The sequence below is a fragment of the Marmota marmota genome, unplaced genomic scaffold, assembly GCF_001458135.2.
Source record: "Marmota marmota marmota unplaced genomic scaffold, marMar, whole genome shotgun sequence".
Lineage (NCBI taxonomy): Eukaryota > Metazoa > Chordata > Mammalia > Rodentia > Sciuridae > Marmota > Marmota marmota.
The window spans coordinates 8690931-8718386 of NW_025999925.1; the positions used below are offsets into that span (position 1 = coordinate 8690931).

The 27456-nt window shown below is 42.1% G+C and overlaps 1 protein-coding gene across 1 annotated transcript; it reads left to right on the forward strand.

Moving 5' to 3' along the window:
- The first annotated feature begins 1502 nt into the window (after nucleotides 1–1502).
- Ckmt2 (creatine kinase, mitochondrial 2) lies at nucleotides 1503–27245 on the forward strand. Its single transcript, XM_015497857.2, has 10 exons — nucleotides 1503–1617; nucleotides 14336–14507; nucleotides 15924–16122; nucleotides 17531–17626; nucleotides 18257–18478; nucleotides 20270–20355; nucleotides 21303–21426; nucleotides 22003–22137; nucleotides 23784–23909; nucleotides 26983–27245. Exons 2-10 carry the CDS (start codon nucleotides 14356–14358, stop codon nucleotides 27100–27102), a joined length of 1260 nt encoding a protein of 419 aa, XP_015353343.1. The 5' UTR covers nucleotides 1503–1617; nucleotides 14336–14355; the 3' UTR covers nucleotides 27103–27245.
- The last annotated feature ends 211 nt before the right edge of the window (nucleotides 27246–27456 follow it).

Here is a 27456-nt window from a genome sequence, read left to right on the forward strand (position 1 = left end):
AAATTTGCACATCTGTGCCCTTCAAGAGCCTCACAGTTTTCTGGATCTCAGAGCTGGGCTATTACAGGGTTACTGGAACTGTTTTTGAAATAAGTGTGTGCACAAAAGAGGTATTTTGAGAAGAACTAAGAACTCACTGTCCCCCCGCAACCCTACCAGCCAGCATAGCCCAGTCTCTGGAGCAGCTCTTGAGGCCCACAGTCCTCCAGCTCACTGCCTGTGCCCCCCAGGGAAAGCTTACAAAATATGCACACTGGAACCCTGACTCTGCAGGATCATGAAATCTGCTTGGTTAATCCCAATCTGTGATTATTTTCATGAAGTAACATAGAAGAACCTAGAAAATACACGAGTATATATCACTTGAAAGGGTATCACTCTGTTAGGACACAGTGATGACATATGTGTACTAACTGAGGAAACCAATATACAAAAAAGTGCTTGAATTCCAGGTTTCCCCAACATGAGGGATTATTACACGTGGGTCCATTCATATAACCCCCTCAAGTCAAGAACCTTTCCAGACCATGGAAGACCTCCTCATGTGCTCTCCTGATCAGTATCTTGTGTGGTGTTTACATTTTTGCCATGGTCATATTGAAAAGAATTGAAACTCTAACAGAGCCTTGTTAGGAATAATTCCTGAGTCTCCATTCCCCAGCTCTATAATCCCCTCTGAGGCTGGCTGAGCCCTAAGAAGGGAGAGAGAGGAATCAGCTGGCGATGTTCACGTGGTCACAGAAACTAGGTACGTGACTGTCACCAGAGGCCTAGGCAGGCTCCCTTGAAATGGCAGGGCTGCTGTCCAAAATCTTGGTGGGTCATTGCTATTTACAGGCAACCTTTCTGGTTCATGGTGGATGTCCCAAGGAGGGCTATTTTTAAGCAGGGATATGGCCTGCAGGGCCTTCTGGGTGGTAGATTAAGCTCATAGAAGGCAAGACAGTGTAGCCATCTACTTCAGATGGCCTGATCCTGAACAGAAATGTGATTGCTATTATCTCTGAATCCAGGCCTCTGACAATAAGCTGGAAGGAGGTCCCCCTAGCCTCTGGCTGAGGTCCTGATTAGCAGCTGGAGAGAAGCAGCTATAGACAGCTTTTCTCTCAACTTTGGCCTGAGAAGTGCATTCTCCAGAGCTAACAGGGTCCCCAGGATGGTGCTCCTGACAGAGGGGAGAAGCAAGTCACCCAACAGGTACACAGCCTCTCCTGCTGGCCCTTTCACCCTGAGGCCCGGTCCTACAGGCCCGAGTAGCTTGCAGACCCAAGAATCCCTCTGAGAGCCTAAAAGGGAGCAGTCTGAGGAACTGGGTAGGAGGGGGCAGACACAACTCTGCCTTTTCTCTTTATAGGGGAGAGAACCATTTCAGAGAAAGGGCAGGTGCCAGAAAAGGCCCAGGACCCAGTGGAAGAAGAGTCAGTGGCTGGCTGTCAAGGGCACAGCTGGGGGAGCCAGTGCTTCCTGAGTCTGAGACAGGATTGGCCAGGATGGACCCCGCAGGCCCCGCCCAGCACGAGAGAGTCTCTTCAAGGCCAGACTCTGCCTAGAGCTCCTGTTACACTTCTTGGCTGTGTGCAGGCAGCAGGACAGGACGTGGCAGACTCCCGCTTCAAGGTCAGTGAGGCTATGAAACTCTGCTTTATTTCTCCAAAGAGGGAGAATTGCTAGAGCCAGTGTGAGAGGGGTTTGGAAGAGTAAACCCAGGGCTGTGGACCAGGAGCAGGTATAGGTCAGTTGCTGTGGGTACTGCACATGTGTGAGGAAATAATGGTACCTGGTTAAAGAAGCCAGCAGAGTGTCTGTCCTTGACTCAAGCCCCCTCTTCCCTGTACACAGGCAGGGACAGCTCAGCAGGAGATGCCAGAACCATAGAAGTACTCTGCTCAAAGTGCCTCTATCTGATAATTAATCAGAAGTTTTCGTTGGGAAAAAAGCTATAAATGTAGAATTTTTATGCTGCACTTAGGACCTTAAACGTCAGGTTCCTTTTCCTTGTAATTTATAGAGACGACTCCACTTATTTCTGGGAATGTTTTTACTTGATAGCATCAAAAGAGGTACAAAATCAATGACTCGAACTACCTAGAAAATTAAAATTTTTGAGGATTTCAAAAAGAGCTGATTAATTACCAATAAACTGAACCCAATTTAAACTGTTATATCATTGCTAGAGATTCATTCTTTAATTCATGAATATAATGAAAAAAATGAGTCAAGGAATTGTTTTCCCACCCTCCTCCCTACCAAAACCAAAGCCAAAAAAAGGCTTTCTACTTGGGCTGAATGTATTTCATCTCTGGCAAAGGCCTGCTCTTTGCTTACTGGCTTGCTTGGCTCTCAGGGGTCACTTCTCTTTCACTGTGTGTGGGTGGCATCTCTACCTTCAGATGCTCTGCTTTAAGGGTGTGGAGAGTGACAGTTGCCAAACAATCCACAAACTTTCGCTCTTCTCAGTGCTGCCCTTCCCCATAAGCCTTGCCACAAACACTGTGGATTGCTCTGTGACCCTTCACAGAGGCAGCTGGAGTCGGCCAGGTGGCAGCGGAGCCCTCATGGCAAGGCCATGCTAGTGGTGAACTGTTTCCAGAAGAGCGGCTCTTCCTGCTGCAGCTCTCATACTATCTGTTTCTGAACTTGTGTCCTTGATCTGCTTCCTCTGTTCTCTCCTGGAGAACTTGACCACCAGTTGGTGGCAGGAGGCTGTTTGAGGACCATCAGAGGACCTCTTTGAGTGTCATTAAGCTGTTGGAGCACTTCATTTCTCCTCTGCATTGACAGGCACCTCTTCCAAAGACCCAGACCCTGGAGTTAATTCTGACCATGGGCTAAGGCACAGGAGTCCCTACATCCCTCTGACTCTGTCAGTTTCACAATCAAATCACAGCCTCAGGGAAAAGGCCATGGGCCAGATTTTTTGAAAAGGATGATTGAAGAAGGTTGGGCAAACCATGGGCGGTGGGATGGTATGGATGGGGAGTCCTGGGCTTTCAGGGGGAAGAGGAGCTGACTCTGAAACAGACTTTGCCCCTAGCGCTGAAGCTCTGGGTTTCCATTTCGGTCACAGTCTAGAAAGAGACCCACTTGTCTCCCTGAGGACTCTTGGGAGCCTATGTCCAGCATTCTGGGAGGTCCTGCCCACTGAGCCAGGAATCCTAATGGGAGTCCTGAAGGTGACTGATAGAGGTCACACCCACTCCTGCCTGGGAGGCCTCTGAGACAAGACTCCCTTCAGTGGAGAAGAAGGCACCCTACTGTTACAGCTGTGTGAAAGGCAAGGTGGCTTCTAGTTCTCTTTTCTTGAAGATTTACTCTTGAGAAACAAGTCTGGTAATAATCCGACATCTTTATCACAAGGGGGCCCCAGAAAAGGCCTCTGTTTTGCAGGAAAGGAAAAACAAACTGTTCTTGCCTATGAATTTCTACTTGCTGAGTAGGACTGAGAAGTCTGAGGGTGCTCAGTAAGGTGGACTGTGCTTAGTGGTTGTGAGGTAACTTGATCCCTTTGCTCTCTTAGATCTGGGAGGGGACAGCCATTTTCTGCTGGCCTAGGACACCTGGCATCATGGGAATTTGCTCAGAGTGTCCTGTGGAGCTGGTCCAACCCCAAGGACGTCCTCGTTTTGGGGTGACTCTCTGGAAGGAAAGTTGACACATGGTCCTTCCCCTGCCTTTCACCTGTCCTGCGGTCCCGAGGAGCTCAGACACATGGACGCCGTGAACAGCAGGACCAGAAATAACTCTGAGTCAGCAGAAAGGCACACATGGCATCTCCATCCAGGATATTCAGACGACCAGGAGGCTGGGGACTGGGCAGTGACAACTCAGGGCCTCCATGTTCTTGGATGTCACAGATCCAGAGAAAACCTTAGGCCAGGACCCAGGCTCCAAGTACACCTGCCTGGGACAGAGAGATGTACACCTCTTGGGCACTCAGCCCACAGGGCTTAATGTGGCTGTCCTTGTCTTTCAATGGAGACAGCATGTGTGGGAACAAGCATGATACTACTGCTTGCACCAGGCCGTGCTCCTGCAACCCCCCACAAAAATCTCCCTGCTTACAGCCCAGGAATTCTCCCCTTTTTAGCCCAGATGCTGCAAACAATGTTTTTAAAATCAAGATTCATAGAGGCATTCTGTATTAGGGAAATTGAGGTAGACAGTTTCTAAAGCACGAGAGCTGAAGACTACGTCCCTTCCCACTTCCTGAAATCTCACATTTCTGTATGAGGGAGAGAGAAGAGGGAAGGAGCGAGAAAGAAAGTCTGTGTGCCCTCTCCTCAGAGAAAGGCAGACTTGCCCAGCATCCCCAGCATGGCTTGGCAGGCACCTGGTGTCAGAGTGGAACAGGCAGAGATATCCCTGGCATCCTGGCCACTTCAGCAGAAGCCTGAGGACAGGGGAAGGGAACAGGCTTGTAATATTCTGGGACTCTAGGAGGAGTCACATGCTCTGAGGTGATAATCCTGTGCCCAGAGCTGCTATGGTAGATGCATTTCTATGTATTGGGGGCTAAACCAGTGGAGTGACCTGGGGCACTACTAGGTCCTAAGCCACAAGAGTGGTTCTCCTTCCATTGCTGGCTGGTACAGGGCTATATGTGGGGTCCAAAGTAGCCTGAGTCCAGGCTAAGGGCAAACCTGGGCTGAATTCTGAGCTTTCCCACTGGGATGGGAAACCAGAGCATGACACTTCTGATCTAAAATAATACCTACTTAGCAGGACTGTTGCAAAGCCTGAAGATAATGTAAAGCCCCTTGCACAACTCATGGTTCATGGTAGGAGCTCAATAATTGTTATTTAAACAAAAAAGAGAGGGGGGTGGGAAGGCTTGACTGGATGTGCAGGGATGGGACAATATTCCAGGTAAAAAGAGATACCCCAGCAAAAGGACAGCAGGGTACAGGGAGGACCTGTCCTATGAAGCCAGGAAGCTCTGGAGACAGCATCAAGAGGGAGGTCTGGAAGAAAGGGGGAGCTCAACTGGTTAAACCCATGTTGTGAAACCTCATGATGGTTTTCAGGGTATGAGCACCAGATCTGGAAGTACATGATAGGAACATTCTGGATAGTCTTGTCTCCAGAGAGATCCCAGAATAAAGCAATTAACTGAAATAATTCAAATGCTGAGGGTAGGGAGAGACACAAGCTAAAGTTGATAAATATTCAGAGAGGAGCAGACCAGCACTGGCTGGGATCACCAGGGTTGTCTTTCAGGAGCGAATGAAGGCCATCGGGGCCATTAGGGGAAGGGACTTACAGTTACTTGGTACCTCCTGTAGCCTGTCCTTTCTTCCTCCCACACCCAGAGAGAGGACTCATTATGCCCATCACAGAGAAGCTGCTGAGGCTCAGGAAGGTGACATTTGGGTTCCCACACCAGCAGGGCTTTTTCACAATATATATGTGACAGTCCCATTGTTGCAGATATGCAAAAGGCAGTATGTGAATTTTTAGCACACTTCACAGTTGATATTTTTAGCATCTTACTCTTTAAAATTACAAATGTAAACATGTTTGAGTGATGCAATAGAGTTCTATTGAGAGAAAAAATTGGTAAGTGGCCTCCTCCAAGTCCATTGCTCTGAAGTAACTCTTTTAGCAGTTTGATAAATAACCTTTACTAATTTTCTTTATGTTCATACAAATAAAACAAATATGTACAAGTATATTCAAATCATTACAAAATTGGAACTACTCATATTCATTCCTATGCAAGGTATTTTTCCCCTTTCAATCTAAGAATGTGTCATAGATATACATTCAGGTCAGAATATTCCATGCTCTGAACACTTAATATACTATCCCACGGTCCTTCCCCCTCTGATAAGTTACTTCTTTTTTTTTTCTTTTGCCACTACAATGTTAAAATAAACATCCTTCTGCCTTCCTCCTTTTATATGGGTAGCTTTATTTCTGCAGAACAAATTTCCAAAGGTGGTGCTGGGCCAGTGGGCCAGGGCAATTTTTATTTTGATAGCTGTCTCCTGTGCCCCTCTCCAGAATGGTTGCAGTAGTTCACAGGGCAGCCCAGTGATTCCCATCACAGCCAGAGTAGGGAGGATCATGGCAGCTTCCCCGCCACACAGCTAGTGACAGGTGCTGAACTCTGCAAGAGCCGCCCTCCTTCTGATCTCCCTCCACCCTACCCCTCACTGAAAATTCTGTTGTGGCTTTTCACCTCCTCCAGAATCAAATCCCCACGTCACCTTCACTTTCTTCTGGTTATGGCTGCAATGGTCTCACGGCTGTGGCCTCACCTATTTCTGCAGCCCCACTCTGCCTCTCACCCCTCCTTACTCCACTGCCGCTCCTGCCTTCCATCTCTGTGCCTTCTGTTTCCTCTGTCTGGAAAGCCCTCCCCTTGTCCACCCAGTGAAGTGACATCCCAGAAGACTTTTTTACCTCCTCCAGAAAGCCCTCCCTGATCTGGCAGGCAGATATGGGTCTTCTTTCCTCTTTATTATTTTTGCCTTGTCCTTTGGATTATAATTATCTCTCTCTCCCATTACACTATACTCTGATCTGAAAGCGGCCCCTGTATTTGACACAATTTGCTGAGCGGATGGGGTGGGTGAACAGATAGACTGACAGACAGAAGAATGAGACTCAAGGCTTAGCTCTCAGGCTGTCATGTAATCTTCTTTACACAGGTCATTTACTAGGCAGTTGATTTCGGTCCTGTTCAGATCTGCCCCTGGTTTGGGTAGGTATTCTAGACCCTATAATCAAACAGTGTAGTCCCATGTCATGGGTCTCTCTTTGGGAAATAGGCAACCACTACAAATTCCAGGAAAATCCACTTCCCATTGAATTCAATACTCCAAATTTTAGGAGAATTTTCTTCTGTAGAGTCCCTCCATAGCCAAATTTGTATTAGTGACAGTGGCCCAGGATGCTGTGTCCTTGTGTTTAAGATTATAGACTAGGTATAGAATCATTTAGCTCATTTCTTCAGCCTTCAAAGGCATACATAGGTTAAGTCTGGTGTGGCCTGGAGCAATGGCCACTCCCCACCTGGGAAGCAGTTGTCCAGAGAGAGGCCATGTGTACACACCAGCATTGGAGGTCTTCTGTTTACGCACATGGGTGTGAGATGTCTATCTACCATTTCTGCTCTAATCCTTTGCAGTGTGTGACTAAGTCCCAGGGCAGAGGCAAGAAACATGTTGGTGTGGTTAAGACCCTTTAGTCCCTCAAACAATGTAGTTGATGGTCTCTCTGGTTTTATGTGGGGCTGTCCCAGGAGCTCCCCTGGAACTCTGGACCTCCCAGTAGAGCACAGATCACATAATCTCTAGGTGGCCAGGAGAGGATGCTGGCTCAGAGGGTGGACTGTGAAAGTGACTGCTATGTAAGAGTTTTTCCCTCAGACTGACATCTCTGTTAAAAATGACAAATAGTAGGTACTTAATTTTTTTTTCAAATAAGTTGTTAAATGCCACCTATGTTCACTTCTCATTGTGCCTTCTTTCCTCCTTCATTGTCCACCCTGGCCTCTCCAGTGAAGCATGTTCAACTCACTTGTTCTGTTTAACCTTGTCACCTTCAGCCTTAGGACTGTTTGAAATTCTGTGGTCATTGGTGTTCTGGTCAAGGGTGTCCAAAAGGCCACTCTCTGGCTCTGAGTCCCCTCAGGACTGTGCAGAACTGTGCCTGGGTGCTGGTAGACAGTGGTCCCCATGCTTATCCTTTCCCTGTCACCCTCCTGAGAAAACCATGGATGAGGGAAACCTCTCAGTCTCCCTAAGACCAAGGAGGACCTAAGGCAGCTGAAACTCTCAGAGAGCTCCATTGCTTGAGAATCAAGGGGATTGACTCCCTCCAAACACAGTGAGATGTTGCTTCTTATAAAACCTGTGGGTAAAAGTAGGACCTTCCTTAAGAAAGTGTCTGATAAAGTCATATGGCTTCTTTTTAGCTGTGTGACTTTGGGTTTTTAGTTAAAATCTCTGTTTTGAGTTCCCTTGTTGGGACGTAAAATAAGCTACCTACTCCTGGGGATTGTTGTAGGTAAAGGACCTAGCCCTGGAAAATACTAATTTTGCTTTTTTAATCTTATTAAGATATGAAAAATGTTATAATAGTTACCCAACATCAAAGTAGGTAGCTCTAGGAAGCACTGTATTTAAGGATGACTGTAGGAAAGGGATCCCTATACTTGATCTTAACTAAATGACATCTAAAGTCCTTTCCAACTTTCACATTCCTATGACAATTATTCACTCCCCTTAGGCTTTTAGTGAGACCTTATTGTGCATGGGTCAGTTGGCTTGAGAACCAAGACAAACTGCAACCCAGGCCTACCTTCACTAGGTCTCAACCTTTTGAAGTGTGAGACTGGTATTGAGTAATTGTCCACCTTGAACAGAGCCCTGCTGAGCCTGCAACTGTGCCCTGTGCCCCCCTACACATGGGGGAGTAGAGGAAACAAAATTAATGTTTCCTAGATCAAAAAGGGAAAGAGCCCCCTCCTTTTCTTAGAGCATTTCCTTTGAAAACTTGTCACTGTAAACTCTTTATCTGCCCCTTTGAAATGTATGTAAATATTAATAGAAAAAAATGTTAGCCAAGCCTGAGCATGGTAGTGCATGTCTGGAATCCCAGCTACTTGGGAAGCTGAGGGAGGAAGATCATGAGTTCAAGGCCAATCTAGGCAACGTGGTGAGAACTTGTCTCAGAAAAACCAACCAAACAAAAACAAAACAATACAAGTAAGCCTGCAGCCAGTTTGATGACTCAGCAGCCATTTCTTTGAAAGGTAAGTACTGAGGAAAGTGGTACCAGCCTGCACCCCCACTCTGTGGGAAGGCAGTAATCTAACTTAGGCACTGGGCTCCACATTATAAAGCTACCTGTTGTCATATAGATGTGAGGATATTTATTTGTCCTTTGAATCAAGGCAATTTACTGACACAAATGACCACCCCAACACTTAGAATGAATGATGTGGGACAAATGGTGCTGTCAAGCCCTCTTATTTGAGTGAGTGTCCTTGAGAATATGTATGTTATGGGTCCTATCTGCTTAGCTATATGAAAGCATAAGAGTTCTGTTACTGAGATTTCTTTAGCCAACACCTGCATCACCAGTTTAATACTTGCTTATTCGATAATAAAACTATTTTTTTTCTTACCTATATTTTGTGGAAAAGAATTTCTGGGATGGCAAGCCAGCAGGCTGCTTTTCACTAACAAAAGCCATGAGCAAAATGAGTTGAAGTTTCTCAATGTAACACATCTTGGCTTATGGAAATCACAAGCAATTGTCAGATGTCAGTGCCTGCCTCACATATTAACAAACTGCAGTTCCCACCAAGTCCTGGGCTTCCCTGATGTGGGCCTCGGTAATCTTGGTAGGGATGAATGTCATCCAGGCAAATCTTTTCTATATGTTTGCCTTGGCCTTGAGCGGGTCTGCACAGTCTGATGATGCTAAAGTTCTTCTCCTGGTTGTAAGACAAAGCAGAATCAGGCACCGACATCATCTGCTCAGGATTTCCAGAAAGAGCTCTCAAACTGCCTTGGAAACACAAGTCTTTATATCACATATACCATATACTCTATAATAATATAAGGCAACTCTACTTTAGGTTTGTCCAAAGGAAACAAAGCAAAGCCAAATATTGACAGCCTTGGTGGGCGCATATCACCTCTTACCACAAACATCCTCCCAGGATTTTACTATTTTGTCACCTGTGTAAATAACAAATGGAGACTCTTCTGAGCAGGGGCTTTAGCTATAAATACTGCTTCTATAATGTTTGGGGCCTGCTATGTGGCAGGGAAAGGTATAAGACAAAGCAATGTTTTGCTTGTGCAGCTTTTAAAAGACTAACATGCTATAGATATTTAGTTTAGCTGTAAGGAAAAGTTATTTCATTGCAAGACAGTCTCTGGGTCTCAGGAGAGCATAGAGAAGCCATTTCCAGATCATAGGCCTATTCAGGAAGACCTTATTTCAATTTCACATTGAAGTTTATCCACTAGGACATTAATATTGAAATTCAATGTCTTTATGAACCTTGGCAAGAGAAAATATAATCAAGGAAGCAGGCATTCTTCACTTCACCAAAACTTGAACTGTGTTAATTCTTTACAAAGAATTGAAGCAGTGGTACTTGAGAATTTCAAGCTGGGTGCAGTATCTCACATCTGTTAATTCCCAACTATTTGAGAAGCTGAGGAAGAAGGATTCCAAGTTCAAGGTCAACCTGGGTAACTCAGCAAGACTCTGTCTCAAAGTAAAAAAATAAATAGGGGTGCAGATGTAGCTCCTTGGTAGAATGGTTTTTTAACCTGTGAAGGCCCTGGGTTCATCCTCATGAAGAAGAAGAAGAAGAAGAAGAAGAAGGAGAAGGAGAAGGAGAAGGAGAAGGAGAAGGAGAAGGAGAAGGAGAAGGAGAAGGAGAAGGAGAAGGAGAAGGAGAAGGAGAAGAAGAAGAAGAAGAATTCAGTTCCAAGACCAAAGACTAGCCAAAATTATTCACACTGATGGTACCTCATTTAGACACTAATGCAATGTTGGAATTGTTAAAAGCAAACTAATATTGTTATTTACAGAAACTAAAATATGGATATGATGATAGTTCAAACATCAGTACTTTGAGCCAAATGCTCACTCACACATCACTCTAACAGGGAGGATGATCTTTGAAGACCACTAGTCATGAGTTGTACATGGAGATCACTCCCTCTTCTTTCTCCTCTTTAAAAAGAAATCTTTTTGCACAGAATTTGAATGTAATTACATATCAGTACATAAACAATTAAAGGAAAGAAACAAAGATCAAGATATTTGGGTCAGCCTCATAAATTATTGCACTTCTTATTAGCTTAGGGAGACCATGGTCCAACACACTTTTAGGCCCCTACTGCCTACAGAGCATTTGGGCAAAGTTTATAGGACTTTTCTGAGTTTACAGTAAATCTCAGAGTGCCTCTCTGCTCAAAGAGCAGATTTATGGGTGTGGAAGCAGATGAGACAGCCCAAAGGCTATGTGTTAATATTGCCTGATGGACCAGAAAGCATTGGTGTAGCTCTTTGAGGAGCCATTGCCCATTCTTGGAAGGACACTAACAACACCTGAAGTCTAATAGGCAGCAAAGAAGTATATGTGATGAGTTAATGTTGGCCATTGCGGGTCCCCAGGACAACTTCAAGAAATGGCTGACTTATCTTGTCTGGTTTTAGCAACCCCTGCTGTCCTTAGGACAGAGAAAATTGTTTGTAGACATAAGCACAGAAGAAAACAACTGTCTGATAATCCTGGACCAATATAAAAAAACAAGTTCTTAAAAAAAACAAGTTCTTAAACGTTTTCTAAGTCTTTGATGCTTTCAGTTGAAACATTCAAGTTTAGTAAACTTCTAGGTGGGATCCTGGTAGAAGGAAGCTGATGGACTGATCAGTTCCCAAAATGCAATCAAGGTAGAAAGATAGTCTTATCAATGCTGTACCCTGTGATGATTCCCCTTAAAGGTTCATCCTTCCCTGAGTGGCTCAGGTTATCAATCACAGCCATACACATCAAGTTCTTTGAAGCAATCAATCCATATAGCCTCTAGCAGCAGAGTTTTAGGAGCCTTCCAAATGTTAGGAAAGTCCACACTGTATTTATTTAGGTATCATGGAGACCCAAATGGTGAGAGAGTACTGAGAGCTAACCACTCTTTTGTTCTCTACTCAAACACTCATGTTATATAGCTCCTTGATAGGTGATATTGCAGGCTAATAGACCCTTCTCATCTTGAGCAGTAGCAGGTTCAGTAGGGTATCTGTCTGTACTTGTTTATCCTGAATTTCATCATTCATTGATAATTATATAGTACATATTAGTATTTGCACATATCTTTTCCACTATTAGCATTTGAGACTATCTTCCCTGCTGCCATTTTTAATCAAGTATATATTTTAATACTTCCTTTGTTAATAATCTGTTCTTTATCTATGTTTGTCTTCTTTTTTAGTGATGGGGGAAACATAATATCTGTTATATTACTTTTTGGCTATGTAGAAATATTAATATAATTTAAGAAGTTATTCTAGTCAACAACACAGTGTTATACTAGTGAGGAGGCTAAGATCCAGCCAGGCTAACCAGTCTATCTCAAGTCACATATGTAGAATTCGAACCCACACAGCCAGATACCCAGTTTTGGCTGTATGGCCTTGAAATCTATAGTGTCATCTTCCCATGACACAGAAGTGTGCTTAGTGTTTTGTTTTGTTTTGTTTTTTTAATAATTTAACCTTTATATTATTTATTTGTTTTTATGTGGTGCTGAGGATCAAACCCAGCACCTCACCTATGCTAGACAAGTGCTTAACCACTGAGCTATAGTCACAGCCCTGTTTTTTAAATTTACATTATTCACTCTCATTTTTTTTTTCTGTATGCCTGGCAGAAGCACCATTAGGTAGTGTTAGTATATTTTCTTATTGAACTAACATTTTTAGTATTATGAAATATGCTTATTATTGATAGCATTCATTGTTCTAAAGTCTATCTTGTTTGATAATAATTTCTATGATTAGAATTTTCCTGATATATTTTTTCCTTTTTATTATTTTACTTGTTAGCCTCTCTGTGTCTTTTTTTAAAATTAATTAATTAATTAATTTTTTATTTGTTTTAATTAGTTACACATGATAGTACAATGATCTTGACATAGCATACATTTGAATCAGATGGGGTATAATTTCTCATTTTTCTGAGTGTACAGGTTGCAGAATCACATTGGTCATGCAGTCATGTATAAACATACAGCAATATCACTCTCATTTTTGAAAGAGCATTAGACTGTATCCCTAATTCTAGATTGAAAATTATTATCTCTTCACCTATAAAAATATTACTTCCCTAGGCTCACTTTTGAACAATTAGCTGATATTTGTTATTTCTTTCCCCTCTGTTTTCAATATCTTTGTCACCAGTATTATGCAATTTTACTATTATTTATCTAGATGTCATTTTTTTCTTAATTTGCTTATGTTATATTTGCCTCTTGTCTTTCATCAGGACAATTCTCAGCTATTTTCCTTAAATATGACTATTCCCTCTTCTTTATTTTCTCTTTGTGGGGTTTCAACTAGATGTGCATTTGACCTTGATATTTTAGCCATCATTTTTCTTAATTTATATCTCATATCGTCCATTTTTCCCATTTCTCTCTTCTATATTCTGAGTCATTTCTAAAGACATATCTTCTAGTCCATTTATTTTCTCTTTAGCTGTGTCATAGTCAGTAATTCAATTAGTTTCTCTTCCAGATCAGCTTGATCATTCTTAATGGTCTTTTATTACTTGTTCATAACTATAACTCCAACACTTATATCTTTAAACATCCTATTTAAAGCTAAACTGTAATTTATCTGACAATCCCAGGATCATCAATCGAAGTCTAATCTATGATCATTTCTTCTGTTGACTTTCATTCATTATGCCTCTTTGTATGCCTAATGATCTTTGATTGGGAACTTTATGTTTGATCTCTAATCTGTAGAAATCCAGGACCCAAAGCAAATATAATTTTCTTAGAAAGATTTTGAGTCTGTTTCTTCTAGGAGCCAAGGGATGGAAATCTGTTAACTTTGGACAACTTTATTCCATTTCAAGGGTCCCAACTCAATGGGAGAGTTCCAGACTCAGCCCCCTACCTCACTGTTGGCGTCCTACCTTAGTGATCAAAAGGGCATCTTCCCTCAAGATAACCCATATCTCCTGGCTTGATAGCTTGTTACTCTGAGCTCTAATATGAGCTCATTTGGGTGAATGGAGTGGTGGTCCTCAGAGATTTCTCCTAACTCTGGTAAACCTAGAGAGCCATCACATTCATCAGCTATTTATGTAATGGTAAAGTCCAAAAAAGTGGGGCTGGGGTTGTGTCTCAGCGGTAGAGTGCTTGCCTGGCAAGCGTGGGGCACTGGATTTGATCCCCAGCACCACATTTAAAAAACTAGATAAACAAAATAAAGGTATTTTTTAAAAGTGCTTATTACTTGTTCATAACTATAACTCCAACACTTATATCTTCAAAATAAAGGTGTTTTTAAAAAGTACATGGCCTGTTAAACATCTGGAAGTAGAAATCCTCTTTTTTTATTTTCCTATATTATATTGTTTGAGAAAATGGCATGGACATTCATAAATTCTAAATGTAACCATGTTTTCCCCAGCAGTGTAAAGGAAAAAGAAAAGGAAAAAAACACAAAAATGAAACAAACTCAAAGTGGTGCTATGGCTTCTGCAGTTCTTTCTCTTACCTGTTGAACTCTGGACTATAATTCAGGATCATCCTGTGAAACTATCTGATATGTCTTCTTTACCTTTCAGACACTCATCCAAGAAGAAGGATGGCCAGTACCTTCTCTAAGTTGCTAACTGGCCGCAATGCATCTTTGCTATTTGCTACCATGGGCACCAGTGCCCTGACCACTGGTTACTTGCTGAACCGGCAGAAGGTGTGTGCTGAGGCCCGGGAGCAGCACAAGCTATTCCCCCCAAGGTAAGTCTTCTTAGTTTTAAAATAACTCCAAGTGTCAGCCAGAAATGTACTTTTCCCTGCTGAAAACTGTCAGCAAGGATACTTGGTTTACTCCTTAAGGATGACAATGTCAAATTGACAATCACTTTTGAGATTCATTAAGCCCAGTGTCCTGTGGCAAATACAGGGAAGTGTAGCATCATCTTTCCTGCCCAGAGCTTGCAGTGCAGTTGAACGGTAACGACAGTGATGGGTAACATTTGTTGAGTACCCATATTATATAGACTGATATGTTAACATATATGTTAAGAAATTTCTTTACATGGAGTGTTATTTATCTTAGCATCCTTTTGTGATGAAATGGAGACTCAAAAAAAAATTAAGCAGTGCTCAAGTTCATGCAGCTAATGCAGCTAAATGCAAATTCATCACCTCTCATTCCATACCCATGCCTCACCCTTGCTCTACCATCTTCTGGAAAATGTGATGACATATGCTGACTCAATATGAGCTTTAAAGGACACTGTAGATGGGAAGTAAAGGTATAGCATGAGGGGGATAAAAACAGATGTGTTTTCTCAGCCCTTGGAACCTTGCTTTGGATGAGATGCCGCACACTAAATGAGTCTGAGTGGTGTTATGACTTCCTAGGATTCCATGTAGGTAGGAGTGGATGAAGGAAAACTAGTGAGCTGCCTCTCAGAGACCGCTCTTTTGTGGGAACTAGCATCCCTGTGGGAATCACTGGCAACCACATACCTCAGGAATACCTGAAGTGAGATTACCTGTGTTTGAGGCTGTGGTTGGTCCTTAAGCCTCTATTCTTTAACCAGTATATATCCCAGGGTAAGACAGCATCCCACCTGATTTCTTTCTAGGTATTTTATCAGCAGATAATTGCTAACTGCCTGTTTCAATGGCCTGACACTGTTTTCAACAAGGCCCACATGGTCCCTGCTCTCCTGGAGCTTGCCTTTTAGGCAGAGGTGACAAATAAATAAACGAAGTTCTAGGTAGTTCCACCTGCAGTGTTTCTAGCCTATCACAGACATCAGGTACCAAAATTGTGCCTATTATTAAAGTTTCAGCAAAACTTCTGGGTAGAAAGAAGTCTGCATATGATTTCAACTAATTTCCTAACTATTCTCACTCTACCCTTTCTTTACCTGAGCCATAGTCTGTACTCTTCTACAATAAGCATCCTGTGACCCCTATTAGGCAGGAGCCTGGCCCTTTTTTTCCTGGTAGTTCACTAGGACTTTGTTTGTTTGTTTGTTTTAAATCTGGTTATCTTGTGTCATGTCCCTAGGCAGCACTAGCCAATTGTCCTTGTGCCCACTGGCCAAAGGGAGCCTTTTGAAAGGACTGGCAGAAACCAAGTCCTTCATAGACCCCTTTCCTCAGGCTGTTGGCTGAAGGCCCCTCTCCTTCCCATAGCGCAGACTACCCAGACCTTCGCAAGCACAACAACTGCATGGCTGAATGTCTCACCCCCACCATCTATGCCAAGCTCCGTAACAAGATGACACCCAATGGCTATACTCTGGACCAGTGCATCCAGACTGGAGTGGACAACCCTGGACACCCCTTCATAAAGACTGTGGGCATGGTGGCTGGGGACGAGGAGTCCTATGAGGTAAATGACTGGCTGCAGGTTCCATAGTAGAAGGGGTTGACCTGGGTATGAGTGAGGTGCATGATCCCAAAGTCTCTATGGGGCCAGGTTTCTGCCTCCTCAAGAAGCACTCTCCTAAAGGGAAGCCAGTTCTTGCAGAACCACCTAGAATGTTTTCTGGGATAATGAGATCTACAGTTTCCTGGGGCAACCTTACTTTGCTGCTACCCTAGTATACTTCCCTACAGAGAAATGAATTGCATGATAGAGCTCTCTGGGCTTGTCAAAAGGATGAATTAGTACAAAAAAAGTAAAATAAAATTTAATGAAGTGTACTTACCAGTAAGACATTAGAAACTAATGTGTTTGTGGCTGGACTTATTGGATGGGTTCAATTTCAGTGTGTCTTTATTTTGGGAATTTTCTTACCTATTACTATAGCCCAGACTCCTGAGTTAAACAAGTCTCTGGGAGCAATCCATGATGTCAGCATCCTCAACCCAGGTGCAGAAGCACAGCACCCTGCATCCATTCCACAGAGCATCCTCTCCCCCGTGGCAAAGGCCTGCAACACTCCTCCCTCAGGTCTCCCCCCTGCAATCTTCCATTTCAGTAAGCAGAAGGCAGTTTTTTGGGAAAGAAGCCATCAAGGGAAGTGAGGGAGCATCCTGAATAAATGAGACTAGAAGCTCATCAATACAGAGCAGTGCACAGTCCTGAGCTCCCAGAGACCTAAACCAGAGCAGTTTCCATAGACCCAAAGCCCTCCTCACTTCTCACAGCTCCCAAAAGCTATTCTGTTATAACTTCTCTTAATATTATTTTATCTAAAGAGTAAACCTGAAGTTATGTTTTGCTTGTCTGTTTTTTAAAAAGTAGATTTTGCACAAAATAAGCTGGGCTGAGGAAGGTCCTCACAGGGTGACCTTCTTTGTCCGAATGCTCTGTGTGCTTTCTTCTAGTATAGTTGGGTTTTCTATGGATTTTATATGTTACTTAAACCTCAGGACCTGAGTACCTGACCTTCCTGACCTTCTGAACACAAAACTGCTTAGCCTCTGACCTGGCAGTTCTTTTATCCCACAAACCAGAAACCCCTTGAATTCTTAACCTGATTTTCTTGCTCAGTCTCATGGTGGTAGGCTTGGTAGAATCCTTAGACAGGATGTTAAAGGGATAGAATTCAGCAGCCCTGACTTCTCTCAAGGAGTCCAAATTTTCCTCCAAAAGTTTTTCCCTTGCACAAATTTTTGTTCCTATCCACCAATCCACTCTTGCACTCATTTCCTGAATGGGTAGCATGGAGAATTTCAGAGGAGGACATTAATATCCTCTTAAGACATAAAGGGACAAATGAAAGGAAAGGTCTTTTATTATTAGAAGAGCCAATGAAAAAGGAAACAGAATCATCTTTTTTTTTCCCCTACAGGTATTTGCTGATCTTTTTGATCCTGTCATCAAACTAAGGCACAATGGTTATGACCCTAGGGTGATGAAGCACCCCACTGATCTGGATGCATCCAAGGTAGGCTCTAGCCCCCTTATTTCCTTCCCACGAAGCTGGAAGAACATAAGAGCTCTTTTCCTGGTTAGATGTCCCTTGGAAGCTTCGTGACTGCTCTAGTACAGCACACTCCTTGGAGGACCACAGAAGTTAAGGTTCAAGAGGCCTTAAAAATACCTCTAAGGAGCTGGGTGTGGTCTCAGACCTGTAATCCCAGCGTCTGCATAGGCTAAGACAGGATGATACCAAGTTAGAAGCCAGCCTCGGCAACTTAACAAGGCCTAATGCAACTTAGTAAGACATGGTACTAAAAAGAGAAAAACTATCACCACCACCACCAGCAAAAACAAAACAAAACTCTATAATGAGAGCTGGTCACTGAGAACTTTAAACCTTTCCTGAAAAAATTCCTTTTCAACCCAAACCACCTATTGGGGGTACAAGATTCCAGACCTCGCTATATAAAACCACTGTCTAGGCCCCTGCCCAAGTGCCAGATGTGTTAAACAGTCGGTTGTGCTGACCTGCACAGTGCCTGATGGTAGGTAGAAAACAGCAGATCAGCACATAGGTACCTGCTGCGTTTGGGGCAAGATCATGGTCCGAGGCTGCCACAGTGACATACCCTCCCCTGCCCACTCTGCTTTGCAGATCACCCAAGGGCAGTTTGACGAACGCTACGTGCTCTCGTCTCGGGTCCGCACTGGTCGTAGCATCCGTGGGCTGAGCCTGCCACCTGCCTGCTCCCGGGCTGAGCGGAGGGAAGTGGAGAACGTGGCCATCACGGCCCTGGAGGGCCTCAAGGGAGACCTGGCAGGTCGCTACTACAAGCTGTCTGAGATGACTGAGCAGGACCAGCAACGGCTCATCGACGTGAGTGGGTGGAGAACCACCCAGGGGCTGCCTGGGGTGGGCTGGATGGAAAGCTCCGACCAGCACTGGGCAGCTCCTCCTAGAGCTCAGGCCTGTCTGTCCTGCAGGGCTCTTTGCTCGGGGTTGGAGTTGGGGCAGATGGGGAGAGCGGGCTGAGACAGCCTGGGGCTTCTACCACCTCAACATAAGGAAGGAAGATGGAAGTATTCTATGGTTAAAATCAGCAGAGGGTGTGATGGGGATAGGAGGGTGGGGGTGAATGGCGAATCCCCTTGCTTGTCGATAAACGGGAATAATAGGCTTGGCAATACTGCCTGTGCCTGGAGGATGCTCTCTATTACCACACCCAAAGAAAACCCTAGATGCCAAGAGATTCTGGAAAGGAAATCCCAGTTGTAAGTCCTACCCCTGCTTCGTGGAGCCAGCCGCTGGTTTCTAGCTGTTTTTCCTCCTGCTGTCTCCAGTGTCCTCCACAGCGTCTTGTTGGCACTGGAATAGAAAATACTCAAGTCCCTTACCTGTTTTTCCTTTATCACAGTGAAAACAGAACTGCAATTTCAAAAGTAACTTTTAACTAAATCCAAGGAAAAGCAGAAACAAAATTCCATCATTTCTGAAGATTCGAATTCTACAAAATGTGCCCCATTTCCAAACTAGGCAGGGCAACTATATGATATTGGTATGTAGGCCTAAGTCTCCTGGTCTTGATGGTATCAGGACAACCATCTGCCTGCCCTCTTACAGAACAAGCCACCTCCACCTTAAATAGCCACTCTGTTTTCCTGCTCAGGGGGCTTACTTCTTTGTGGGCAGTGACAGTCCACTGTCCTCTCCTGATTCAAGTCTCTGATTTCTCTCATTTCTTTGAGATCACAGAAAGACTTCTCTCTCCATATCCACTTTTTACCTCAGCATAATCATGTTTGAACATATCGTATCCATATATCTCATGATAGAGAAGGTATACTGCTATGCAAGAAAGTGTGGTGTACACACAGCAAGAAAAATGTTAGTCTCTGGACACAGATTTTGATATGTGGGGTGGTTTATGGTAGGTTAAAGGCACAACCATAGGAGTCCCAGAGGTCTAGGTCTGAATCTATGCTATGCTACTTCCTAGCAATGCCATAGTGAGTAGGATGTTTTAGCTCTCTGAATCTCAGTTTTCCTTACCTCACCTGTAAAACAGAATAAGTTTATTGTGAGAATTAAAATAAATTAGAAGCATGTAACCTAGGGCCTGGCATATGGTAAACATTAAATTAGTGGTAGCTATTTTTACTTATAGATTACTATTGTATATCTCTATATACATGAAAGAAATGGTATTAAATGAACCAATACTTTCCTAGGGATCAAGGCATTCTTTCTAGCATGAAACATAAAGAATGACCGCTGTGTAGATGGACAGGTTAGCACCCCTCGTTCTTGCCTACTCTGCCATTGCATATGGTTAGATGATGGTATAGATGCTCTCCATAGTGACTTAGAAGAATTTCCATGTGGACTAAGCCAGTGGCTTTCAGTCTTGGCACACTAGAATCACTGGAAGAGTTCTCATGATGCCTAGACCATAACAAATTATATTTCATTCAGAATCTTTGGCAGATGGGAAATGCACATTAGCATTTTTTTTGAAAGCTCCCAGGTTATCCTAGTGAGCAGACAAGCTGAGAACACTGCCTAAGACCCCAGTCATTATCAGTGAGTTAAAACTTGGTCACATGGCACTTACAGTCGTGCCTGATCTCACCAGTCTCTTCTTTCTGCTTTGTCCCTTTTGGCCTACAGGACCACTTTCTGTTTGATAAGCCAGTGTCCCCTTTACTAACATGTGCTGGGATGGCCCGTGACTGGCCAGATGCCAGGGGAATCTGGTATGGATGTAGTGTTTTCACATTTGCCATGTGTGCAGAGGATCTCCTCAGATGCCTGCTTGTCCTAACCTGAACTTGCTGTGAACTGCAGTTGACAGCATGCTGTGCTTAAGCTAAATGGGGGAGACAGACTACTTAGAAATGTTGAGTGTGTGCTCACAGCACCTAAGTATTATGATGTTTCTAAGGTATATAGGAATAAGCTGGTTTGCATGAACTGTGCACGGGGGAAATGACTACATTTAAAGGTAAAAAAGAAATGCTTTATATTGTTTGACCTCACAGAGAATCTGTCTCATGACTTTTAAAACAAAAGACCAGAAAATGAAAAATAAATACTAATGATTTAAGAAAAACACTAAAAGGAGCAACAGGTACCCGGTGTGCAACTATTTTATCTTGGCCAAGAGTCCTCAGCCTGCTTTGACTCTTGTACCTTATAAGTGAGCCTGATGATACCCAAAGAAGCTGGGACAAGGTGTTCATGAGCAACTGCTCTGTGGGGGGTAGAAAGGCAGGGTCCATAGAGAAAACATATGTGAATCCTCATGTATTAAAAAAAAAAAACAAAAAACAGCAAACAAAAAACCATTCTTTTAAAGCACCACAAGATTTTGGCTGAATCTGTGAGGAGATAAAATACTCTTGTGTCAAAGCCAAATATTATCATAGTTGAACTATGCACATCCTCTCTGAGGACCTAAGGTGGGATTTTATATTCTTGTTGGGCAAAAACTTGACATATTTAAAGGTTGGAGTCAGTCTTATTCTTCATTCTGTCAAGGTAACGTTATTTTGTGGTGCTTGTTAAGGCACAATTACAGATAAGAGCCATCTAGGAAATGAGGAAGGTGAAATGAGGCAATCAAGCTACAGAGGTAATGGGAATTTTCATGTGTTGAGACAAATGTAATTAACACTCAACACCGTATTTCTCTCTTCATTAGGCATAATTATGACAAGACATTTCTCATCTGGATAAATGAGGAAGACCACACCAGGGTAATCTCAATGGAAAAAGGAGGCAATATGAAACGGGTGTTTGAGCGATTCTGTCGTGGACTCAAAGAAGTAAGATACTGCCAGAGATTTCTGAATGTCATTTGAATATCATTCTTCCTCTATTGCTTATTCTGGGGAAAAAGATACTATGGTGACTTCCAAGATGGGGTTAATTTTTCCTAGGGATCAAGGCATTCTTTCTAGCATGAAATTTCCAGGGTAGTGCTTTAAAAAATTCTGTTTATTAGAAATTTCCTATACTTCCCTCCACAATCCACCATGGTTTGGGGAAGTCTATGGCTCATTTGTTATTTCCGCATTTCCTTTCACTATTTTAAGCATAGACAGTGTAGGATGTAACCTGACCAGACTTGCCTGCTGAGAATTCCTATATTCTCCTATTGACTTAGCATGAAAAACAACATAAACTGACATTTGTTGAGAGTTTAGTATCTGACAGGTACTATGTTTAGTGCTTTACAAGGTCCATCTAATTTAATTGGACCATTTAATATTCTATTAGAAGAGGTATCATTTTACATTAAACAAGTCAATTTTATTCATGGCAAACATGGTGTTTGGGATGAGCTGAGTGAGTGTATGTTTGAGAACTCGGCCATTTGTTCACTGTTGTTGTACTTGTAGGTAGAACGGTTAATCCAGGAACGAGGCTGGGAGTTTATGTGGAATGAACGCCTAGGATACATTCTGACCTGCCCTTCAAACCTTGGAACAGGACTACGAGCGGGTGTCCATGTTAGAATCCCAAAACTTAGCAAGGTAATGTTATGTGACCAGTGGCTTTCCTTGGTCCTTCCAGGATCAGCTCAGATGTGAGTGCTTTGTGGAGGGAGAAAATACCTCTCCATTCCTTAACCCTTACTTTCTCTAGCTATAAGAAAAATAATGAGAAAGAGCAGGATTAGGTTTGCCTGAAAAGACATTTTTATTAGTTAGAATAAAAGATTAGGGACTATAAAAGGGGGTGGCTTCAAGAATAAGACTTTTGGATTTTCCTGAATGTAACAAACCAGGATAGGTGGACAGGCTGCTCTGCTCTGCTCTCTAGGGTTCCTTCCATATCCTCCTTCTGTCTTTCCTAGCACAAGTAGTTCTCAGACTTGAGTATGCAAGAAAACCACCTGCAGGCCTTGGTCAAACAGATTGCAAGGCCCCACCTGCAGAATTTGTGTTTCTTACCTTTCTCCAGGTGATGCTGAGGCTGCTAGTCAGGGGACTATGCTTGAGGGACCACTGTCTTAGGGCACTGTCCCCATTTTCATGGTTACCATCAGGCTCCACGTTCTATCTTATGAGAAGGGAAGAGAGCACACAGTGTGGCCATATAAAGATTTAAGGTGTAGAGCAGAAAGTGGCACATGTCACATCTGCTCATTTATTAGCAGGAACTTAACCAGTGTTCACTTCCTCAGATTCAATGCCAAAAGAAGGGTTAAAGGGTTAAAGGATTCTGGCGGGTAAATAGTAGTTTTTGCTGAAACACACCAAGTAAATCAGATACTTTCAAAACAACAAATTTAGAAAATATGCTGTCTGTCCCCTACAAAGAGTATGAAAATTTTTTATTCAAAATTCCAGTGCTAAGAAAAATGAAGTGATTTAACTTCATGATTTTAATTATAACAATAGCAGCTGTTATACAGATGAGTGATGAACACACCAAAGTTGGCATCCAGATGCAAACACAACAAAACAATGCATAGAGGTTCAGAAGACAAGGTTGGAGTCAAACTACCCAGGTTCAATTCCAGGTCTGCTACCTTCTACCTGTGTGACTTCAGGAGCAGTTACTTGTTCTGAACCTCACTTTCTTTGTTGTTAGGGGTTTCTGTGGTTTGAATGGAACCCCTACAAGTTCATGTATTGGAAACTTAATCCCCAAAGTCATGTGTTAATGGTAATTGGGGGTGGGGTCTCTGGGACATAATTAGGATTAAGTGAGATCATGAGGTTTGAGTCCTTATGATGGCATTAGTGGCTTTATAAGAAGAGAGAGAGACCCAAGTTAGCACACATACTCTGTCTTGCCATATGATGCCCTCTGCCATATTATGATGCAGCAAGAACGTCCTCATCAGATTCTAAGCAGATGCCAGCACCATGCTCTTAGACTTCCCAGCCTCCAGAACCGTGAGCCAAGTAAACTTCTCTTTTTTGTAAAGTATTTGGTCTTAGGTATTTTGGCATAGCAACATAAAACCAAGGTGGGATAAAAGCAATTCCTACTTTACTAGGTTGTTGTAAGGCTTGAAAAATTCCAGCACATTACCTTAGTATGTAGTGAATAAATGCTTTATGTAAGTTAACACAATTGTCTCTTATTATATGTCTGTTCTCAGTAAATGTACCAATGATGGTGAATCCATTTCACTGCTTTTGACACTAAGTATTATGCCCTGTCCTAGGATCCACGATTTTCTAAGATCCTAGAGAACCTAAGACTTCAGAAGCGTGGCACAGGTGGTGTGGATACTGCAGCCGTGGCAGATGTGTATGATATTTCCAACATTGATCGAATTGGTAGATCAGAGGTAACATCTCTCTCTTTTCCAGCATGAATTAACAAGATCTGCCTAAGAGAAAGGAAATAGAAAAGTAGCCACAACAGCCTTACTTTGTTCACAGAATTCGAGATCTCTTTCCCCACTGAGTCCTGTTAGCTATTCATTCTGTGGCATTGCCTTTCATGGGAAATAATGACATAAAGGTAAACACAATATAATCTAAGAATTTATGGGCAAGAGAAGAATTCACAGTGGGACTGCCCCTGAGAACTATTTCAGCAATCTTCAGCAGCAGGAGCTCTACTATGTTAAAGGACAGCAGTGTTTCACCACTGCTTATGTTAGCCCTAAGGGAGGTAAAATTTTCTCTTGATTCTGAGGTTTCTCTTGGTGAAAGTCACATACTATCATCTTTACTTTGGCATTCTTAAGACACTTGATAATTCCTAAAATCTTATTTTTAGGATTAAGGTGACAGATAAGATTTGCATTAGTTACATATAAATTGTACTTGTAAAACAGTGCTGAGGGAACCCTGTGACTGGTAGATTGAAGAGGACTCATTGACATGTGTAGGGTTTGGTGATGAATGAGCGAGGTGTAGAGGATTCCCTTAAAGAACATGCACCTGAGTGTTAAGCAATACTGACCACAGTAAGTTACACCAACTCAATGCTAGGCTGCTGGTCAGGGACTACACTTGGAAGGCCACTGTATATGGCATTGTCCCCATATACATGGTCATCATCAAACTGTATCTTATTACTTAACTCTAAGTTTCTAGGTGATCATTACAAAAGTAAAAAAAAAAAACAAAAACAAACAAACAAAAAAACGCCAACAAGTATTTTAAAATCTACTTACTTAATTCAACAACTCTGATAACCATTGTGAACATTATTCTAAATTGCCTTCTATTCTTTTTTATAATTATTCAGAAAACTTTAAAATTGTTATTACAGTATTACAACACTTTTTATTCCAATATGTGAACATTTCCCCACAACATTAAGTATTCTTCAAAACCATGAATTTTGGCCTAGGAGTGTAGCTTAGTGGCAGAGCACTTTCCCAGCACATGTGAGACCCTCAGTTCAATCCCCAACCCACAAAAACCAAGCAATCAAAAAGTCCCAAATAACCTTATTATCTAAAAACATTTGATTTTTTAAAATCATGACAGCACAGAAAAGATAGTCCATTTATCTCTTTAATGTATTACTAATACTTCATTTGATCATGTCTGTACATAGAGGTATATACAGACTCTTAATCACAACTCTTATTATTTAGTTAGGATGTATTTCTAGGAAAGGAGTTCCTGGATTGAAAATCAGAAGGCCCTATTAATGACAAAGTTTCTTACCAAAAGTTATATACCAAACAGTCTCACTGGCAGTGAATGGGAGACCCATCTCACCATACCTTCACCAACACTAGAACGAATTAATTGGATAAGTAGAAAATACATGCCTAATTAGTAGCGACTTGCCTTCTGACTCAGCCTTCTGATGGGGTTGGGAGCTTAGTTTCTCTGTACATGAAAAGATATGGGAAGGTAGCAGGACTCCATCATGCCTAAGGTCTGTTTCAGCTCAGACCTCAATGATCCCTTCCTTTTTCGCTGCTTGTTCTTAAGTTATAGCATGTATTTTATTATTTTGTATTTTTATAGTAAGCAATTAACTAGTTTGAGTCTCCTCAGAAGCAAGTAATTTGTTTCACTGTGATCCTAGGCCAGGGGAAATAGATATACATGCTCTAGTTTAAGAATATTTGGAAACCAAAGTTGTAACATATATTTTAAAAAGCAGGATTTTTTGAAAGTGTATCTTAATATAAGTTTTCAAAGTTTCCTTTAGGTAATTAATTTGCCTAGTATAGTGCAAATATGATTTGGTTGCAAAACACTTGATTCTTAAAATTATTTGTTTTTTTATATACATATAACTAACTAGAATATATTTTGAATATATATATATATAAAACTTACCTTAATTAGAATCCCATTCTTATGATTGTACAATTTCACTGATCACATATTCTTATATGAACATAAGAAAGTTATGGTCAATTCATTCTACTGTCTTTCCTATTCCCAACTCCCCCTTTCCCTTCATTCCCCTTTGTCTAAACCAGTGAACTTCTCCTATTCCACCTTATTGTGTGTCAGCATCCACATATCAGAGAGAATATTCATCCTTTGTTTTTTTGGGATTCACTTGTTTCACTTAGCATGATTGTCTCCAGTTCCACCCATTTACCAAAAAATGCTATAATTTCTTTCTTCTTTATGGCTGAGTACTATTCAATTGTGTATATATACCATATTTTCTTTATCCATTCATCTTTTGAAGGCTACCTAAGTTGATTCCATAGCTTAGCTATTGTGAATTGAGTGGCTATAAACATTGATGTGATTGTGCTGATTTTAAGTCCTTTGGGTTTATGTCAAGGAATGGGATAACTGGGACAAATTATGGTTCTTTTCCAAGTTTCCTGAGGAATCTCCATACTGCTTTCCAGATTGGATGCACCAACTTGCAGTCTCACCAGCAGTATATGAGTGAACCTTTTCCTCACATTCTCACCAACATTTATTCAAACACATGATTTTAAACAATTTTTCAGCAAGACTTCACTGTGTGAATGATGATATCTGAACTCAAGCATATTCTGCGCATAAACTTGGCAAAAGGTCAGAATTCAGATCCAAAGAACAATACAAGAGTGACATTGTATATTCTTACTCTTAGACAAATTGATAGTTTATAGCAGAAAATGATGAGGAAAAAATATCTGAGATGGAAAAATAATGGTTTTCAAATGTAGGAAAAAAGTTCTCACACACAAAGTAATAACCCCATCTTAGCTAAGGAAAGCTTGAGAAAAAACCCTGTGATACTTCTGCTTTCCATCTGTGACCATGACCGCCAGATCTCTCCTCCCATAACCCTTTAGGGAAATAGTGAGAAAGAAGAAGTTGTTATAAAGCCGAGCTAAGTGGCAAATTCTGACTTTTCCCAGTGTTGTTCCAGTTGATCAATACCCTGTAGGTGTCTTCTGCATGAATTAATCATTGAACTTTTTCACTACTAAGGTTGAGCTTGTGCAAATAGTCATCGATGGAGTCAACTACCTGGTGGATTGTGAAAAGAAGCTGGAGAGAGGTCAAGATATTAAGGTGCCACCACCTCTGCCGCAGTTTGGCAGGAAGTGAACTTTCCCTTTCCCGATTTATAAATAATCTGTCTGCTGGTATGACAGACACAAAGAAGTCTCTACTCTGAGAGTTTTTGTAGACTTGGAAAAAATGTAAAATTGTAGGTGCTGCCTATCTTTACAATAAAACTCTCCTTAATATTTTTGTTTCTCTGATTTTTTAATACTATTAAGAAGGGAAAACACATCCAATTATGAGTAGCAGGAGGCAAAATTATTTTAAGGTAATGATATAACTTTTTTGGGGGGTGTACTGGGGATTGAACCCAGAGATGCTTAGCTACATCCCCAGCCCCACTTTTTTATTATTATTATTTTATTTTGAGACAGGGTCTCTCTAAGTTGCTTAGGG

Coding starts and splice junctions, on each gene's coding strand:
- Ckmt2 (XM_015497857.2), top strand. CDS start 14,356: ATGGCCAGTACCTTCTCTAAGTTGCTAACTGGCCGCAATGCATCTTTG. Junction 16,123..17,530: donor GGGACGAGGAGTCCTATGAG/GTAAATGACTGG, acceptor TTTCCCCTACAG/GTATTTGCTGATCTTTTTGA. Junction 21,427..22,002: donor TCTGTCGTGGACTCAAAGAA/GTAAGATACTGC, acceptor TTGTACTTGTAG/GTAGAACGGTTAATCCAGGA.